General features: G+C 39.9%; 1 protein-coding gene across 4 annotated transcripts in view; it reads left to right on the top strand.

The window, feature by feature from the left end:
• pcdh17 (protocadherin 17) overlaps positions 1–20,092 on the top strand; it is a 69,043-nt gene extending 48,951 nt beyond the window's left edge. For all 4 annotated transcript variants that reach the window (XM_058629329.1, XM_058629328.1, XM_058629327.1 and 1 more), the window contains exon 5: positions 17,423–20,092. In XM_058629329.1, the coding sequence (XP_058485312.1) occupies positions 17,423–18,120 (698 nt within the window). In that variant the 3' untranslated portion in view covers positions 18,121–20,092. The remainder of the gene's footprint in view (positions 1–17,422) is intronic.
• Positions 20,093–20,294: the final 202 nt, after the last annotated feature.

Below are 20,294 nucleotides of genomic sequence, written 5' to 3'. Positions count from 1 at the left end.
CTTGCCGACAACTGGGGAGAGGAAGTAGATTAAGGCAGAAGGATGTTGATCAGACTTCCTGGTCTAGTCCAAGCTATGCTTCATCCTAAATCTACAACAAAACTATGTTCATTTAAACGTGGTGTTTTCCGATAAAAATGACCACAAATAATCTGCACAACCCTGGATTTTTTAAACACAAACATATCCTCTGAAGCGTCTGGCAGAGTAATGTAAACATAGTATGGATGCTGCCTAAGTGGCCTCCTTCAAACATGATATGATTCTTTATTTGGTGTGTCTTTGACTGAAAGAGCCCCATTTGATTCTCCTCGCAAACACAATCTAAGGGTTTCATGTAGCGACCACAGGCAGCAAAGAAAAAGAAAAAAAAACACTCTCACTCACATCTGCAAACGCTGAGTAGTTGGAAGCAGAGTTAGCGTAGACATGCTGTGTCTGTTTATGTTGCTTATGAGTGAACGTGCTGTGTTACACACGACAATAAAGACACACACACACTATATTTAGATCACAAACTGCTCTAAACCCAGGCTAAGGAGGAAAGAAATAAACAAAAGAGAGGAGAAAAAAAAAGCGGTCCAAAAGCATCCCCTGTCACGGTGCAATCCCCCATGTCCTAATTACACAGGCTTAGAGGAAACGGAGGATTAGCCACTGATTCACCACGCTTCTCGCCTCATCTTCTAATAAGTCCCCTCTTGTCTCCTTGCCACCCTTTGTGCCGCCCTCCGTGTCTCTCTGCAGGTAAAAAGTAAAGCAAAACACTATTGACCTGTGGCTTCCTGCCTCGCTTTGTTCCTCGTGGCTGTGTCTGCCTCAGACAACAACACCTAATCCCACTGTAAAAAAAAAAGAGAAGAAAATAGAAAAGGGACAAAACTCTGGCTGAGCTGCACTTGCTTTGTTAGTGTCATCATTTCATGTTCCAATATTTGTCCTGTGTTTGCAGCAGTGAAAACACAGGTCCACAGTCACAAGTGTCCACCCCTTGTTTACGACATAGAGGTTTTGTTCATAACTGCCTCTTAAAGATGCCTTTTTCCCTTTTCTTTGACGGTTATCTTGAGCTAAATATACCCTCTGGAGTCCAGCTATTCATCTGTGAACGCATGTTTTATTTATGGAGATATAACTTGATTTACATACAAGTTAAGGGAACCAGTTTAATTGCTGATGTAGGGACTTCTTACAATGTTTTATATGTCTCTAGGTATTTTTTTTTGTTCTCTTTTAGTTACAATGCACACCTACTTTTATGTTAAACAGCACAGGTTCATATAACAACAAAGATTAATAATACACTGTATTTCTCGCTGTTTTTGTTCCGTGTGCGTATGTGTTTGTTTACTATATTGTGTTTTGGATTTTAAAGCCATCATAAGGGGCTGTCCACATGGAAAAGAGTTCCGCTTAAGTTTTTTGTTTTTTTTTTCGTATCTCTGTTTAATCCAGACGTGAAACATTCTTTTGAAAACGGGAACTTGAGTTGGAAAATCTCAAAATAGCACCCTTGCATTGCCGAGTTTTTCTTTATTCCCACCTCTCTCCTGCATTTGCATTTTTTGCCACTTATCTTCTTGTGTTTGTTGTTTATTTGGTCCGTTCACTTCATTCTAACTGCGGCTTCCTTCATTCTGTATTTTGTTTAAACAAAGCTTTATGTACACAGCGCATATATGCCGTATGTGCATGCTCAACATTGTCTTCCCTGCTTTTGGTGTAGCACTACTACAGCACCATGGACAGAGTCACTTGGAAGCTCTGTGTAGATGAAGACAGTTCCTGAAATGATGCTGTGTTTACTGAAAAAAACGTTGTTTTTTTTCAAAATGACCAAGAAAAAGATTAACCTTTGTTCCATTTACGGGTAGACAGGGCCTAAGTCTTGAATAAAAACACAAAGGGCAAAAAAACAATCAACCACCTACTCTTGTGAACATGGCCATATGGGCACCTGGGAAAAGGGCACTCTAATTTTAAAAAAAAATCAACCTGCTGGGTCCATTTTCAGTCAATTTTTACTGGCCAAACAAAAACTAGCACAAGGAACTATTTATAACAGTTTTATTAGCTTATCTCTTGCAATGTGTATATTGTGCATGTTGGTATCACGACAATAATACCACACAGTTTTCCAGCATGTCAGTGTTCTGATACACTATTTATATGCCTTTCCTTCCAGGTTCTAGCTTTTCCGTGTTAATTGGTGGATGGGTATAAATAGCCTGACGACAGAGGAGGGATGATGTTATGGCTTGTTCTTCTCAGACATTTATATCTAATAGCTTGCCTTTGGCTGCTCTGCTACAATTTCCCCACCATTAAAACACTCCTGGAGTGGGAGAACAAGGAGGAGTAGAGAGAACTATAGCTAGAGGAAATGTGAATTATACAAGGTCTTAAGTCACAGGTTGGGATGGATGATAAGGTTTTGTTTGATTGGCTGTTGGTAGGATCATCCCTAACTGATCTTTGAGTGTTTCTTGTGTGCGTCTGAGAACAGCGCACCCCCCTTAAATACAGAATACGAAAATAGTTAATTATCTGTTCCTCTGTCTCGAGTTATGACAGTGAGAAACACTTGCGGCGAGAAGTAAGTTGCAAAAACCATGCAGTTTGGAACATTCTTTACAAGTCACAGTTGTGGTTTTGCCTTGTTTGGCATTGGTTCCCATGGGAGTTCATTACCGTTCAACCTGTTTGTTGAGTTAGTTGTTTTTTCTTCTTCCCCTTTCTAGTCCGATCATCACAGATAACAGAAAGATCCACCTCCCCCTGTCCGTGTTTCCATATGGTTGTCTCAGGGCTGACCTTCAACAACAAGCTGAAGCTTGCAGGAACTGTGGACGAACTAAAAAAAAATGCAAAAATGCTGATGCTTAAATGGAGTATCTTTTAAATGTGTTTAATTAAACATCATCATCATCTTGCTAGTTGTCAAATCAATCTAAACCTTAACAAAAGACCTAGTTTGACGATGGTGGGAAGCAGTGAGGGATCGTGGGAACTCTTGTCTTGTTTGCTTTCCCTTTCCTTGTTTGCACTTCATGGGGAGAGGTATGGCAGTAGAATGTAGTGACGATCCGTTGGTAAAACAAAAGACAACACAACTGACCCTGACATTTCATTTTGCCCTGAATGTTGTAGCAGAGACAGTAGAGTGGATTGAAAGGCAACCAAAAAATTAAAACGCCTGTTACCTTGAATTAAAATGTCTGTGGATTAAAAGGCATTTTGGCTAATGCAAGTACACTCATTTTTAGATATTTATACATATATATATATATATATATATATCCATCTTGCCATCTGAGCAAATTCAACTGCTTATCACCACTTTCATTTCATTTCGAGAGGTCTATTCTCGGTCAGAAATGATGCAAAAACATTCTTGTCCATGCACATGTCACATAACCCACATGCTTTCTTCAGCAGTTAGCTGGAGGCAACTGGACTTGACTGAGAACCTTCACAAACCCGCTGCTATCCTGCTATCTGAAAAAGGGCTCTGACTTCCAGGTTGTACGCAGTAGAGCTACTCCCATAATGCCTCTCGGCTATGTGAACGATTGCTCGGGCGCGTTCGTGAACAGCCAAAGGCAGGACGGGAGTAATGCAGTGCAAGCTCCCATGCAGGAAGAACTGTCAGTGTTTACTGTAATGGAGTATAAATGGGCCTTTACACCAGTAACAGCGGAATGAGGGGGGGTTAAAGGAACGCTGAAGACAGTTTAAAACAATAACCTCAAGTTGTAGACTCAGGAGCATTTTCCACTGTGCACTGACAAGCACGTACGCCCTCGTGCCAAAACATGCACACACATGTGACAGCTTTTATGTAACCAGGTCGGTCACTTGCACATAATAATTTTTTTTTTTTGTATTCATAAGAGCCCTCATTGTTGCGCCGTGTAAAAAAGGAAAGTGCTGTTTGAAAAACATCACACTGGCTTTTCCACATGGCCCTCATCTCCACAACCCACAGACCTCTCTCACCACCCACAGCACACAGTCCCGCTTGCTCATCATTGATTAGGCTTTTGTGCGTGTACGGTCTGTGTTTTTTCGCCTGTTTGAATATGAGCTTATGCTCATCTTCCTCCTTCTTTTCATGGGTTTTCATCTATCTCTCACTCTTCCATGCATAGCTACTCTCTCCTTGGGGTGCTCTTTGAACAACTTAGCGAGGTATTAGCTGACGGAGAGGCCTGCAGTTGGGGTAGGGAATGCCTGAAGAGAGGATGCGTTTGATCCTGAGATATACGTCCTTGATTTGGTGTCTGCAATCACCAGCCACCGGGCACCCCCACTGATGCTGCCAAGCATTTCCTGCTATGTGTCCACATCCCCTTGCCTCCCACTGTGATAAAAGCTATTCCACTGGGAAAGAAGTATCCTTCTCCTTGTGCTTAAACACCAACGCAAAGCAATTCAGAACCATTCCCTCAATGCACACACACACACACTTGTGAGTGAACTGTGAATTCATAATTGTACTCTAAACAACAGATAAGTGTATTTAAAACTGCAGTTAACTGTTTTTAAAATGACATCATGGACTGGTTTCCCGCAGAGCCAGTTTTAAAATGCCCGTCCCTCAGCAAACTGTGATGACTAAAGAACCAAAACAGCCGTTTCATGGAAAACACCGTAGCCTTGCAGTCTCCTGGAGTACTGTTGACAAAACAGACTGGAGAGAGAGAGGGAGAGAGGGAGAGATAGAGAGAGAGAGAGCAACCTGCTGCCCCAGCACCACTCTGGTTTAGAATCATAACAATATCAGATGAAGTAATTCACCTGAGTAATGTTTCCCATTTTCACCGGCGCTGCGCTGCCGCATGAGGAGGAGAGAAGGGATATGAGCAGAATCAATCCATACGTGAAATGATGATAAAACGTAATTTGCGGCAAAAAAAAAATAAAAAATACATTACAGATGTAGTTTTGTGTGATTGCATTATTTGTAATAAGTGGGGAAATTCAAAATTTGAAAAATAAACAGAAATACTTTGTTATTAAATATTGGGAGCCACAGACCAAATTTGATTTTGATATTGATTGTGTCTGATTTGTGTGGGCAGGAAGCAGCATATACAGTATCTATATAGTGCGTGTTGTTTGGAAAGCTGGCGGCTGAAGAACTATTTTTTTTTATATTTACTAAACACTAGCCTCAGTCGGAGTGGAGACACCGCACACTTCAAATATGTAGTCACCTTGATTGGCTGGGAGTGAGTGTTGAGGGATCTGTGTGTGTGTGTGTGGGGGGGGGGGGGATGTTGCTTGCATGGATCAGCTGGGCTAGCTAACGGTGGGTGAGGAGATTAAAAGCAAAGTCACACACACACACACACACACAATCACACACTGCAAGCTCCCCCTGGTGAACAGGTGCAGTCATGGTCCACCACAGATGCTCTGGACTATTTGTCAGCTGCCGTTCCTCCTGTCCTCTTCCTGTTTTGTGGGGGGGGGGGGGTCGGGGGGGGTCGGCGGTCACAACACAACTTCAACTTCAAACACACAACGAAATACACCATTAGAGTGTGTGTGGTCCACATATTACTCATTTGTAAGGACCTAAATATGCTACACAATCACATTCTGGTGACTTGTCTTCCTTATGTGGACACAATCAAGTCCCCATCATGTACATTATTACATTTTATGGTGAGGACAAACAAAACAATGTATTTAAGTCAATGTAATGTCCTCTGAAGTATGGAAACCAGACTGTGTGTGTAGGTGTTCTTGTATTTGTTACCTCTTTGGGACCTTTTGTGGCATAAACACTGACCTTGTCAGGTCACGGAGACCAAAACCTGGTCCGTAATGAGCTAATTTTGAAGGAACTGGTAAAGTTTCGGACTAAGATTTGAATTGTGATTAAGTTAAGGTTAGGGTTAGACATTAACTGGTTACTGGTTATGGTTAAGGTTAGTGTCGGTTGTCCAAATTAATGAAAGTCAGTGCACTGTCCCAAGAAGAATAACTGCACAGAACTGTGTGTGTGTGTGTGTGTACACAGTGCTGTCTCAGTTTCTCCCTCTCTTCCTCCCCAGGAAGCCCAGTGTGTGACAGAGGGACATTAATCACAGGGCTGGGTAATAAAGCGAGAAGGGATGGGCATGTAGGGCCAGGAGGGGCAGGCGTCTGGAGAGAGAAAAGGGTGTTTAGGGAAATCACAGCATGCTTTATGACACACACCGATACACAGGCACACATTTTCTTTTTTTTCTTACACTCAGAGATTTAGGTACACATCCTTCATGCACTATATTGGAAGCCTCCTCGCAGAAAGTTTGAGAAATCAAATTGTGCAGAGGAGCAAAAACAAGTCGGGATTCCAGGGATGGTTTGTTTTCTGTCTGTTAGTCTGTGTTGAAGGAGCCCCGCATCGTCCCGTTCTTAAGTGAATCTATGACTCACCGTGGTCCAGATTCATTAAGTGCAAATTAAGTGAAAGGAAAGAAAACAGACAAACAAGACGAACAAAAGAGATGGAAGTGTACACACTTTTAAAAAAATGACCCAATTCACAAAATCACTCACAAAAGTAAGGCTAAGTTAGCCTGCTTATGTATATGTGACATTTTTGTCAAGCGATAAATGACCCACTTTATAATAAGGACAATTAATGAATGTTAACGATGGTGAGTAAATGCTTAATTATAGTTCACTAATGCTTATTCAGTTCTCGGGTAAACAATTGATTTATTACTGTGTTAACTGACTTTACCAGTAGCTTTATAAACAAGTAAATACTGTATAAATCAATACCTTAATTAACCTGGATAATAGTATTAAATGTTCTAAACATTAATTCACAGTTTGTGAATGCTGAATGTACCCTTAATCTCTGGGAATGACTGTAGTAGAGGCACTGTCACAGTTGCAGTGCCATATAGATATCTATATATATCAATACATTTATTTATTTTTTCCATCTTCTATTTCTCCTTACTTTTGACCTCTGTGTTATTGGAGTTTTTTAATATCAACCTCATTCCATCTTGACATTTTACAGTGGACACTGGGTTGTGAATCATATCAACCAAAGTTGCTTTGGTGGATATTATGTGCGCGGGTGTATGTGTCCCTATGGGTATGTATCACCACCCTTCAATTCTTTTTGCCGTGTGTTTTTCTGTTGCATCTGCACTCGCAGGATGCTCCTCAAGGAGTATTAGAAAAAGGGTAGCGTGAAAAATGAGATACCAATAATAGTTTTCTGTTCTTGTAAATCCAACATAACTACACAATAAAGACCCGACACTCTGCCTCCTCGAGATTGGAGTGCATGACAAAAGTAGAGTCAGCGGAGGATGTCACTGCAATTCCAACTTTTATTTTCAAACAGAATAATAATATAAAAAAAGAAACATTACTCTCAATGTAAACACAATTGTTTGTCCTCATTTTAGTGGGTCTATGTGGCACAGATGAAACTCACCGTCTGTCACTCAGTACATAGTTACCATCTCTACCTCTAGGAATGGATCAGTGGTAGAGCAAGCTGTTTTTCTTTCTGGAAGGTTGTGGGTTCAATTCTCAGCTACGATAGTCTGTGTGCCGATATGTCCTTGAGCAAGACATTTAAAGTTACTCCTAAATATAGACAACACAGCCGGGAATTGGACCCGCAATCTCCCAGTTGAAAGACAACAGCTCTACCACTGATCCACAGTCACCCTTTAGTTTGCGGCAAATTTGCTTGTCGGCTCATTTCCAACCAAGTCTGGCAATTGATAGGAAAAATGCATCCGTATATTTAAGTGGAATAAAGACTCGGGTTTACTTTTTACAAAACATACATCTGTTGTCAGTGTCAAAGAATTTGAAAAAGTGTTAATTAGTGGGACATACTGTACGTTATGGAACCTTTTTCCAGCTTGTTAGTGTCAGTTGTTTACCAGCTGTTCTGTTACATCACCAACCAAAACAACTTTAGCTTGTTAGCGTGTTGAGCGCCAGTCTGTGTCTTTCTATGGTACCATCTATTCAATTTAAATATTGAATTCTTTAAGCTGCCAGAGCATAAATTCATTCTCCTCATTAGTCAGAAACTGCAGCAGTATGATTTGTCAATGTTATTTCAAGGTCATAGTGCACCTTTGGCTCCAGTTGAATGTATATATGCAATTAGAGCTGAAATAATTACAAATTTAATAAATTATTAATATATTATTAAATTAATTGTTGATAATCGATAACAATTTTTTGCGTCTTTGCTAGTAATTAAAACAAGCTCCCTGATTTTTCAGCTTTGTAAATGTGAATAATTTCTGGGAAATCATCAAAACTTTAGGAGAATTTCAGTCAGACTAACACGTTTTATGTGTGGAACACAATAGTTTCATTTGCTTTGAAAATTGCAAATGATTTGTTTTTTACGCTATTGGTATAAATTAACATTTGCACATATAATAGACTTGACAACGAACAATGGATTTATCTTGTCCTGTAATGACATCAGACACATCAGTCAGCACACACTACATTTAAGATGCTCTTACTCTGCTTCTGAATATAATTTGATCCTTGAAATTATTCATTCAATTTATTCATAATTTATTCTGAATGAACCTCCTCTAAAAAAGCCCTGTGTAGTCACTTAGATGGAGGCATCTATTTATTTACATATAATTATTTTATTTTTATTTTAGATAAGGTACGTCATTGGTTCAGGAAATCATAACCAGATCTTTTATTAACCTTTCCTGTCACTTTGCTTTTTGGAGGCACAGCAGTGTATGATGACAAATACCACAGTGAAACCGCATCACTTTCTACTTCTTGTTTTTGATATGTTGCCGAGTTGGTAAATGCATCTTTGACACTGTGTCCTTTTTGCTTTTACTCAAAGGATTTCCTTTCAAGCAGCTTTGCAATTATTGTTATTATATATCTGTTTCATGTGCTCTAAGCAGTTAAGATTACTGGCAGCTATGGAGCTCGTTCATCCCGCTCATTGTCTGCCTATTGTGCCCAAAAGCGAAGCAATTAACCCTGTCAAAGGTAGTACGATAGTCTTACTAGCTCTGTTTTAAATAAAGAAGCCTCAACAAGTTCTTAAGATTATATAGAATTAATTAACTGTGTATTAAATAGCTGAATCCAGTCAAGTATCTACAACAGTTGCAAAGATTCAAACAACCTGACCGGACCAAATTCACCCTCTTCACTTTCTTTGGATGTCTAAGAGACTTCAGTCATGCTTTATGCTGGGTAATTATGTAGCATATCACTACTTAATTCAATGTCGTTTCTATCTCTTAGGGCCCAAGCACTGACTGATGTGAAGGCCCTACTGAGTTTTATAGTGATCCGATGAATTTTGCAAAACAAGTTTTTTCACATTTTGTCATCCCACTAGCCATGCAGCAGGCTTCCACCCAGACAGACTCCCCCACCTTCATTTGAGCTGTGTCTCCGGGTTGCCACGGCAACCATGGGAGTGGCCAAATGTATTTTTGCAGGAATAACACGCAGGAAGCTTTAATTGGTTATTAAGTTATAGATACACATATATCAATATGTGAACCGATTGTTGTCCCATCTTCTCACGTTATGAATTGGTTTAATGATGCTACTACACTGTTAGTTCCTTACTGTATCAGTCCCCATCCCTGTGAAATTCTCATATACTGTTTCTATTACTGTAATGATTTTAACTTTCTTTTTAAGAGGACATTCTTTGGCTGAAGCACTGACTCATGTTCTTTACTGTAAACCTATGGTGCATTATCTTTGTCATAAATTGAAAAAAGAAATTCTGTGGTCTTCAGTCCAACATCCATTTGGAGCTACGCCGTAATGGATTTTCCTTCTTCTAATTTTTAATTGAACATTAATGTCTACACTAAACAAAGATTTGTATTGCATCAGATCAATCTAAGGGAGAGATCCCAAGTAAACAAATTGATATTTTGAGGTTTGCGTTAACAAATACTTCTTGCAAAAGCACCAAATATTGTATATTGTGTTTCTTGTTCTTGATGGTTTACCATACTCAATGTTCATTCAGCAATGTATTCAACAAAAAAATGAATAATGCATATTATTAGTGTGATTCGCCATCATACCATATGGTATCATTGACTGAGAGTAAACACTGCTTTCATTGCAGTCATTGCTGGTCTATAGAGTGTAATATATCTGGAACCATGCAGCGAGAGAAACTGGAGATTGAACACACCCCTGCTAGCCAAATCATTGCAGTCAAATTTGTCCTTGGTGGAGGCTTCTGTTGCCCATCCCAGTCAGCTGGTGGAACCATGCAGAAGAAAAAAAGAGAGGGGGGAGGTATGAAGAGCGAGAGGGAGAAAGCGAGATGAATGTCACCCCCGCTCTCGTATGTCATACTGTTAGCCATAGATATGAGGAGAACGCCTCAAGGTTGAACGTGCAGCTGAGACATGAATAATCTATTGCAGGTTTCCTCCGACTAAATAGAGGGAGATGTGTCTGCATGGATTATTTATGCCTTAATATGCACACGGTGAATGGACAATCACCTCTGAGAGCATGAAGACATCGTAGGGTCCAAGTTAATTGTGTGTGTCTGGAATGCACTGCATGCAAGCAGACTACGGTGAGAGCCACTAGTCTTGTAGGCTTCATATCTTGTGGCTCGGTGATGGATTATAGTAATAGCTTATTCTGTTTCTGAAAGCGCAGTCAGGTTTGTGTTATTTATTTACACGCTTTCATCCAAATCATTGATCGCAGAGCGTTGCCGTGTTGTTTTAGTTGCTTTGTGTCCAGTGCATTTGCCTCACTCCCACTCCACTTTAATTGTAGTCCATTTCGAACTGGACTGTGGCTGCCTCTTTTCCAGTTCACCTTATCTCCTCTTCAGATGACTGCCTCAACACAGGAAATGTCAGACTGTCTTTGCCTGAGCTCATTTGGCTTCTTCAAACATTTGTGAAGTGGCTAAGCTCATCTCTGCAGCTTAGGAGGGCACTCTCGCAGAAATCTAGGTTGCAGACCCACAACACAGCACAGACAGCCCGGCCAAGTGCACTCAAACATGTCCACTCTGCCTGCCTGTTCACATCAATGAAAGATTGTATTAGCCCAAAGTTTGTGGTCTTTAAAGCAGCACTCTCGCCTCTGCTGTAAAGGTCCATGCATCACACAACATAATCCATTTGGTGGCTTTACAGCTCTGTAATGTTGTCTTTACATATTTGGTTGGGAATGATTGTGGAAATGCTTCAAAAGAGGCCTCATTCAAACAATAGTAGTTGGCTTTAAATAAAAAAAGAAAAAGAAAAACAAGCCTAAGGGGCCATTCAAATGTATTTGAAATGGAAATGTGCATGAGTGGTGCCAGTTGGATGCACATCTGCTGTGTGACATGTTTTTCTGGGTGTGTCTACATAGTGCTGAGATGAAAATATACCTAAACTTGTTCAAATGTAGAGCGCAAAGGATGGGATGCTTTAATTGCTTTGATTCATTCAGTGAGGGTGTAGCAACTGAAGTCATCTCAGCAGCTCCCAGGTTTTGGTTGTTCAGTAACAACAGTTTGTCACACATTTGTTAAAATTAGTGGTTGATATCCATTGGAAATTTCACAGGAAGGAATTACATCCAACATCCAACTCTCTTATATGAAGGAAAGAATATTCTCATTTGTTTCGATGATTAAAAACCATTTCAAATTGTGGCAGACCAAAAAAAGTTTGTCCCCTATGCGATCTGTGAGGATGAAGGGTCTTCCTGAGGAAGTTTAAACCACTGATATTCAGAAGTGAAGGTTAACAGCAAAAGACATGGCTCTAACTCAAATATTGCTAAATGCCACTTGTGCTAATGGTGCTAGCTTTGGCATATGCAAACATCACTAATACAGAACTTAAGCTCATATGAATAGACTTGTCTAATACCCCTTTAATAAATAAAGCTGCCCCAGTTCTGTTGCACCACAGCAAACAAGCAAGTGGCTGCAGTGGAAATTAGCAGCGTGGTGTTGGTTTGCATCATGTGGCTCCTCAAACCAGCAGAGATGCGTCACGGTATTTAAAACTAATATGTAAATGAACCAAAGCTGCAACATTTGCTTTGGAGTCTATGAAAAACTCTTTGGATTTGACTGATGTTAAAGGCTGCTGCGTGTTATTGCTTCCTTGGGTTTGTCTAACCTGTGAACTTTTAAAATTTCATCAAAATTGGAGGAAAAGCAATTTTGGTGAAAGACTGTTGATATTTAAACCCAATAGCAAAATAAACACGCTTCCTCCCTTCAGTGCTTCTTCAGACTCGTTGCCCTTCCCAATTCAAGCTCATGCATCGCACAGGCAATATCACAAAGGCAGAAGATACAATAATAACACTAATATATTTATATAGCACTTTTAACACTTTACAACTGTTTGAAACAAGCTAAGAAAGTAATACAAATACTAACGGACAACATTAAAATACAAACACAATACAATTCATAATCAAATTCTGGTATTTTATACTAGATTAATAGCATGACAAACTATTTTTATAATGTGTCAAACACATACACTTAAACTGCATGTAACGCAAATGCACCCCTGTATTCTGACAATTTTAATACTTATATATTATATGTTTTTCACGCACTGTGTGTGCGTCGTACAAAAACACACAGAGGCAGCAGACAAACCAAGCAACTGCTTCTGAAAACGTAGCAAAAGTTCCTCCCGTAGTTCCTCAAGCAGTAACAACATAAATGTGACATCCACTTCAATTCCGTTCAATGCTCTGAGGTCTCTACCATAGTCTGACTGGCCATTGGGAGCAAAGGGAGAAATCTTGGTGGACCTTTAAGTGATCACATTTATTCAGTTTTCACCAGGCCTGCAGGCGTCCTTCCTCCACGCTGGTGTGTTTTTTTTTTTTTCCTTTTTCCATGGACTTAACCATGCCACCCATTTTTCTTCTGCAGTCCAAATTAATCCAGTTGAAAACTCCAAATAGTCTGGCAGCAACCAAAGGGGAGCCTGCTCTATCTGTTTCCCCTGGTAGTCCTTAAATTAGCACTATCCATTAGGACATGCCAGATTTTTTGCTCCCACTGCAGCCATTCTCCCATGTCACCTCATCTCCTCCTTCCTTTGTCCTTTACTTGAATGCCCATTGTTGCCAAGTGACTATATGTATATATATATATATATATATATATATATATATATATATATATATATATATATATATATACACATTTCCATTTCAAATATATTATATATATCATATCATTTTATATGATTTTGAACATGGGATCATGGGATGTAAAGTTTATGCTCGAACCATTATTACGTGTTCCAAATGTGGACGACCTTTCCTATTTAATCCCTTAGTATCCAGCAGAGGCCGCATGTAAGGTTTCCTACCATATCATAACATCGTCAGCAAGCACAACAGTGACAACATCTTCGAGATGCAACAAAAAAACACCTTGATCTCTAAATACGAAAGAAGAAGGAAATAATCGTTTTCTTGGCCAAAGTCCGGCCAATCACGGCCCTCGGTGAGATGTTGTACGGCCCGTAGCTTCGGTTGTATAATGTATTGTTTATGGCAGGAACGGACGTGGACAAGAGATTTTTCTGTGCATCTTAGATTTGATTACATTTGCATTTAAAATGATAATTGTGCCAATGAAGATATATATGTTTTTATGGAACAGTGCATTTGTATGTAAATGCTACTGTTAAAAATGGGGTAAAAAAAGGAAATCTTCACATTATCAAATATGGCCCTCGTTAAATAAAGTTACTGCAGTAACTAATAGCTTCCTCCTGTTGGTTATTCCATTCTACTCTACGGAGTGCTGTGTTTTCCATTTACAGTTACACCTGATGAAGTACACACAGGAACAAAGTTTGCTAGACCTTGAGGAAGTATTGACGGAAAGAGGCCAGAAGAGAAAAGAGAGAGGAAAGGAAAAACAAAGGAGGAAGTAATGCAACATTATATATCGGGGCTGGCAAACCAAAGAAGAAGAAAGTCTTCACTGAATTTGCCAAAAATTTAAACTTAACCTATAACTATGGAAGCTCCCAGCTACTGAACAATAGATAAAGCCTTACTACACAGTAGCCTCCACCCTGGATTGTTGCAAGCTTAGTAACAAAAACATGACAAAAGTGGCTACTACCTCAGATGCTTTACGTTAAAACCAACTTTGTGCCATGAAAGTTAATGCTTTCTTAGTCTACTGTATGTCAGTCAAACACACAGCATACACAGGGCACAGCGTCTCCCAAAATTTGCAAAATAATTATAAAAATATTTCAGAATGAGCTTTTATGATGGTTACCCATCACCGGATCTGATATCGAACAAAAAAAAAAGAACAAAAATGCTTTGAAAGGCACAGGCTCTAAAAATGTGGGCTCGTCATTTTCATTTTCCTCTGAGCTGAATATGTGTTCCTCAGTGAACATTATGTTTTTGCAATGGCTGCTCATGGCTATGTAACAAATGCATCAGCACAACTGTGGTGATAACAGCTTGGTACTTTGTGTAATTGAAAAGACTCAAGTTCATTTGCATTTTTTTTTTCTCAGTCTGAATTCTGCTTTTCCTCAATGTATAAATTGTCAAATAATATTATATAATATAATGTGATGTGACAGCGTCGTAGTGATGCTTTTTCAATAACAAGACCACTCCTGAGAAAGTTAGAAAGAAGCTGTGTGATACCTGCTGCCTTCTTCTCTGATAGTTTGTTATCTATCCTCCTGTTAAAATCAATCATTACAGACTTTAAACACATTAAAACTTAATAACTTACAGAGGTCCTCTTATAATTGTTTCTCCAACACTGGAGGTCTCAGATGTTTGTCCTTGTGTCAGCCTAACCAACATCTGTCTGCACTTCATTAATATGAATTAGACTGGGCTAATAACACTGTATAGACCTGTATAGAGACTTTTAAAGCGTTAAATGTTGTTTCTGTGTGTGTGAATGCCAGTGGGTGTGATCAGTTTGGGTGCTCAATTCATTCATGTGCGGATTGAGTCCCATTTACGGGTCAAGTGGGTACAACACCTGTGTGCGTCAGCTTGTGATTGCATGATGCCGATGTGTGCAGTTGGGCATGTGAGCCTCTTTCTCTTAATGTCCGTGTGCAGCGGTGCGTCGTTTCAGCCGCGCAGATGCTTCAGGAAAGTGCAGCTTGTGTGTGAATGCTCCTGCAATACGCAACCAGTCACGCGGCTTTCTGGAAACAGCAGTGTTCAAACGAAGCTCACATTATTTCTGGTCACTGTCCAATAAAGCGAGAGATTTGAAAATAAATACTCATTTAGCCCAACTGCCAACACTGCATAGCCTAATTTAAAGGCCCAGTGTGTAAGAATTAGTGACATCGAGGAACTACAGTGGCTTTTACGTACCAGAAAGCATGTAAACACACTTTTCACAACGCTCTTTCTCAGGTTCCTTCTTCTTCGTTAGTTTATTAATTCAGTTTTTGTGAAGCAGAGCTGTTCTTCTTCACCTCTCTTGCCTAAAGTACATATAAATGTATCATACGTATGGGTTTTTCATTTTATTAATGCCAAAAATGTCACTTTCTGGATCTTTCAGAATTTCAGATTTGATACAATCTGGGTTATTAAGTCATTATTTTTGTTCTGACCATTTATAGCATATGACAGTGTCAATAATGGCAGTGAAAACAAGAAACAATGAATTGTTTGTACCATTTTTGTTTGCGCAATATGTACTGTTGGGATATTGTTTGGCTTGTCTTGCTTTCATCCCACCCAGCCAATGGAGAAAAAAAAAAAAATCCATTTGTGGCAAAGCAGATGCTCCAATTTTTTTTACCCAGTTTTTCTCTTCACACCCAAGAGGAGAAGAAAATGTGCTCCTTTTTATTTTTATTTTATTAGTTTTTTTCTTTTTCCCCAAGTTCTGCATCCATTTGACACAGACATGAGCACTGCCGTAATCAGCCAGAGTGTGCATCCTACTGAATAGAGATGAAAGAGGGGAACGTGCACACACACACACACACACGCACTCTCTCTTACGTGCACTCACAACAAGAAGGAGCCCACAACACACACACACCGGGGAGAAACACAAACCATTTGGCACACTCGGCCTGTCTAGGGAGGCCTTCAAAGCCCACTGACATGAATGTATGATAACGGCACTATGCCTTTGCCAAACTTTCAACTGTTGTTGTTTTTTTCCTCTCACTCCCTCTCCATCCATTCTGTATGCTCTGCCATCCCCTTGATCAGAGCCTTGGAAAGTGCTAGCAGGTGTCCTCGAAATCCCCCTGGAAAGGTGTTTGTTTGTTTGGATTGGGACATCCATAGTTGGCTCTTTCTTCTTTACATCATTTAATTTGGCTGTATGTCCCAAACTTTAAGCGCCTACTCTTTGTACTGTACCATTTAATATAGCCCATTACTACTGATCAAAAGACCTGGTTAATCCCAGGTTTAGACATTTTTTTGACTAGTGGCAATGTTTAAACGCCAATCACTCCCCGGTCAAATGACTGCAGTCCATGTAGTTTGTATTAGTGGGAACACAAGATGCAGCACTAATTGCCTACATTTGACCATTAGCATAGCGTTTGGCCATGAATGTGTTTGGAGAACCTTACTTTTTACAACTTGGGATATATAAATTCCTATTTTTATTTAATCTTCATTTTAGTAGCATCTTAAAATCACAGTTGAGTGACTGGAGTAAAAAACATACAAACATAGTCACGACGCACTGGATGAAAAAATACCGTTGAGGTTTTGCAACAACATCCATCTCCTCCACAATAAGATTATATTAACTGGTGGTGGTAATTTTTCTCACATTAACAGGATACACTTTCATCATCATTATTATTATTTGTGATGGATCATCATCCAAGTATGTTCCCATTCAATTTAGGTAAGACTCTACCCACTGATGACGCCACATCCCAATCTGTTATAACTGTAAACTGTAAAAAAAAATCTTATTAACAGATCCTGACCTGCTTATTCAAGATGTAAATATCAATACAGATACAAAAAAATCTTCTGTTGATCAGAGAATCAATCAAAATGTAAAAACTTCAAGGTGCCAATGTGTAAAATGCAGGTGACAAAGTGTTTGAGACTCGGCCAAGGTCTGCGCTCTCTGTTTGATCTCGTTGTTGTTTTCTTTTTCCTCTGACCTGATTTGTGCTCATCGTGTTTGTGACATCACATTTCAAGCATGGGTGACACAGGAGTGGGACACAAACATGATGATTTTTTTGTCTAACCCTAACCTGGGTTTAAAGATCTCACACATACTGACTAATTTTAGTGTAAACAAGAGGTTATAGTAGTGCTAGGATGTTACTTTCTCACTGTGATGTGCACCCTGACACAAATCTAAATTCTTTTTTTTTTTCCATCTCCCCCCTGCCTTTCTTTTCATCCACAGATGAGGATTGTGTGAATTGCACTGAGGAGTGCCGTGTACTGGGTCATTCTGACCGCTGCTGGATGCCCCAGTTCCCCGCTGGAGGAAACCAGGCAGAGGGCATTGACTACCGCAACAATATGTTTGTGCCAGCAGGGATGGAAACTGTTCCCGAGACGGAGACCTACGAGACTGTCAACCCCAATGGCAAGAAGACATTCTGTACGTTTGGAAAAGAGAGACGTGACCACACTATTCTTGTCGCCAATGTCAAGCCCTACTTAAAGGCAAAACGGGCGCTCAGCCCACTTCTCCAAGAGGTACCGTCAGCCTCAAGCAGTCCTACCAAGGGTTGTTCCACCACATCTTCTTGCTCATCAGTCAAAAGCCCAGCTGATGGTGCTGAAGGCAAACCTCCTCCCGCCACCTGCTCTGGGCACTATGGTCCTCCTGATGGTCAGTTCCTGTCACCAACCAAACAAAGCAGAGAGCAGGGGGTCTACCCGCCCTTGCCTCCGTCAGACCCAGTGGCCAAGGTGCTCGCAGAGGCACGCTCCCGGATCAGCCAAGAGGCGACGGGCGAAATGGAGTCTCCACTGGAGCAGATGGAGCCCGACGCAAACCGTGACGGAATGGATGCTGACCAGGTAGTGAGAGACATCGACAAACTATTGCAGGACTGCAGAGGAAGTGAGGCCACGGGCACGCTCAGGAAGTGACACAGAGGACTGCAAAAAAAAAAAGAACACAATGGAGAGGTAGAGACAGGAATAGGGGGCTATTCCAACAAACTCTCATACAAAACTGTCACCAAAACGAATCAAAAAGTTGAATGACTCTTACCACAGGAGCTCTTTCCTCTGTATTTGTTGTTGAAAAGTACCCACTCTGGTCCCATGATTGGAACATTTATTATGTCAGTCACCAGTTTTGGTGCTGAGATCCCTATCAACACACACAAAAAAAAGAACTTGGTTACAAACGTGAATTCTGCTGAATTTATAAACTCTTTTTTTTGTTGTTTTGGATTCTTAAGCAAATTGCAGAGGCCTCTGCCTCTGGCACCTCGCAAGCTCTTATCTAAGTGCCCACCAGCTCATAAGTGTGTTGTTCATGGTCTCTCGTGAAACCCTACATTTCTCAGTGTGCATAGATGGATTTTCTGTTTTGTGTGATGGCCATAGAAACTGACTGAAAAAAAAAAAAAAGGACTACTCATGGTCAGACGTGACAATCGACACCGAAACAGAAAAAAAAAACGAGTTCTAATCTATTTGGGACATTGAAAGACCAAAATACACAAAGCAACCTTATCTTTTTTCTGACATTAATATACAGTGGGTGTTTAATGTGTGATGAATCCTGTATCTGAACGTGAAGAGATTGGTAAATCAGGGGTTTGTTCACAAGGGTTGGTCATGGACTTGGGGTTGAACGGGCTTTGACGGTCTGCTGAAGGAGAATTATAAAAACAGTGTAACCATGTTTCACTCGTCATCTGTAGCCACATGTGTAAGTTGTGTCTCTTTCACGCCGATATTTAAACGTCCATGTTGCTGACTGGTGTACTTGCGCGCACCAATTTTATACATGTGCACCACACTTTAACACGTACACTTATTCACATGCGCCGATGCCCTTACACACACGCAAACACACACTTACATATATACGTTATTGCTTACACACACACACAACTGGCCATCTGTGTAAATGTCTTATTACATGTACATCATCAGCTTTTAGTCCCTTGTGTACAGTGAATTATCACGTGCGTGACTCCGCCTTAAGGCAATCACAAGTTGTATAAAAAAGGGACATTTTTTCCTCTACTGTGAAAAAAGATATCTATATGATTATATAGATGACTATATGTACGAACTCATGTATAGTGTCCAAAAATTAACTAAATATTTATACATTTTTTAAGAAAAAGAATAAAAAAAAAGAAATGAGGAATCTCAGCAAAAAAAGTGTCCTGGAGTTATGGTCAAATTGTGGGGTATAAACTCGACGAACTGGAAAAGGACACTGCCAATCATTTTGACGACAAAGTATCCAAAAATATAAAGAAAATGTCCCTTCACATTAACGCTATACATACTATCATTATATGTGTAAATGTATCCAGTTTAGATGTGTTTACATCGGGAAAAAAATTGACATATTTTTATTATTTTACTGCAATTTCTGTGCATTTGAGCCAAATTGTTATGTGTACAAAAGCTATATTGTGTATTTTATTAAATTAATATATAGTTGTGTTGCAATATACATGGGCTTATATTGTATTTGGCAAAAGTTGCCTTAGTAGCTGTCGAACTCTGTGAGTTTGCTTTAGTTTGGGTTTTCGTTGGTCTTTTTTTGTTTCTCCCCTTTCCTCTTTACTCTGCACCTTTGCAGTTCTATAGCTTCAGTGCTTTTGAGATGTCGCCTCTTTTTACCCCGAGGTCCAGCAGCTGGATCCAATACAATAACTGTTGAACGCTTAATGAGCCAGCTGATCAATAATCTAATTCAAACCAACTACAAAGAGCAACAACCACACGATAAAACAGTTTGAATATTTTTACCGAGCAGATTTTTACAGGGCAGCTATTTTCTTTAACAATAACAAGTATGTGTATTTTGTGTTCAATTTCTTTTTACTTTCTGTCCAAAAAAAAAAAAAAAAAAAAAAAATACCTGCCATATACAGAAAGTCGAACGGTTTCCTTGGTGATCATAAAAACTGCCTTACTGTCTCTGCGGAGAGCTTGTTGTATCTGTGGAGCTTGTGACTGCTTCTGAAGCCCTGGTCCACCAGAATGTGCATTTTCTATAAAGGACCAGAAGAGGTTCTTTTTTCAGCAGTCCGCGTAGTTCATGTATGTAAACTCCTACTCAATATGTG

This window comes from Solea solea, chromosome 5 (assembly GCF_958295425.1).
Source record: "Solea solea chromosome 5, fSolSol10.1, whole genome shotgun sequence".
NCBI lineage: Eukaryota > Metazoa > Chordata > Actinopteri > Pleuronectiformes > Soleidae > Solea > Solea solea.
This window is presented reverse-complemented; position numbering and strand designations above follow the sequence as displayed.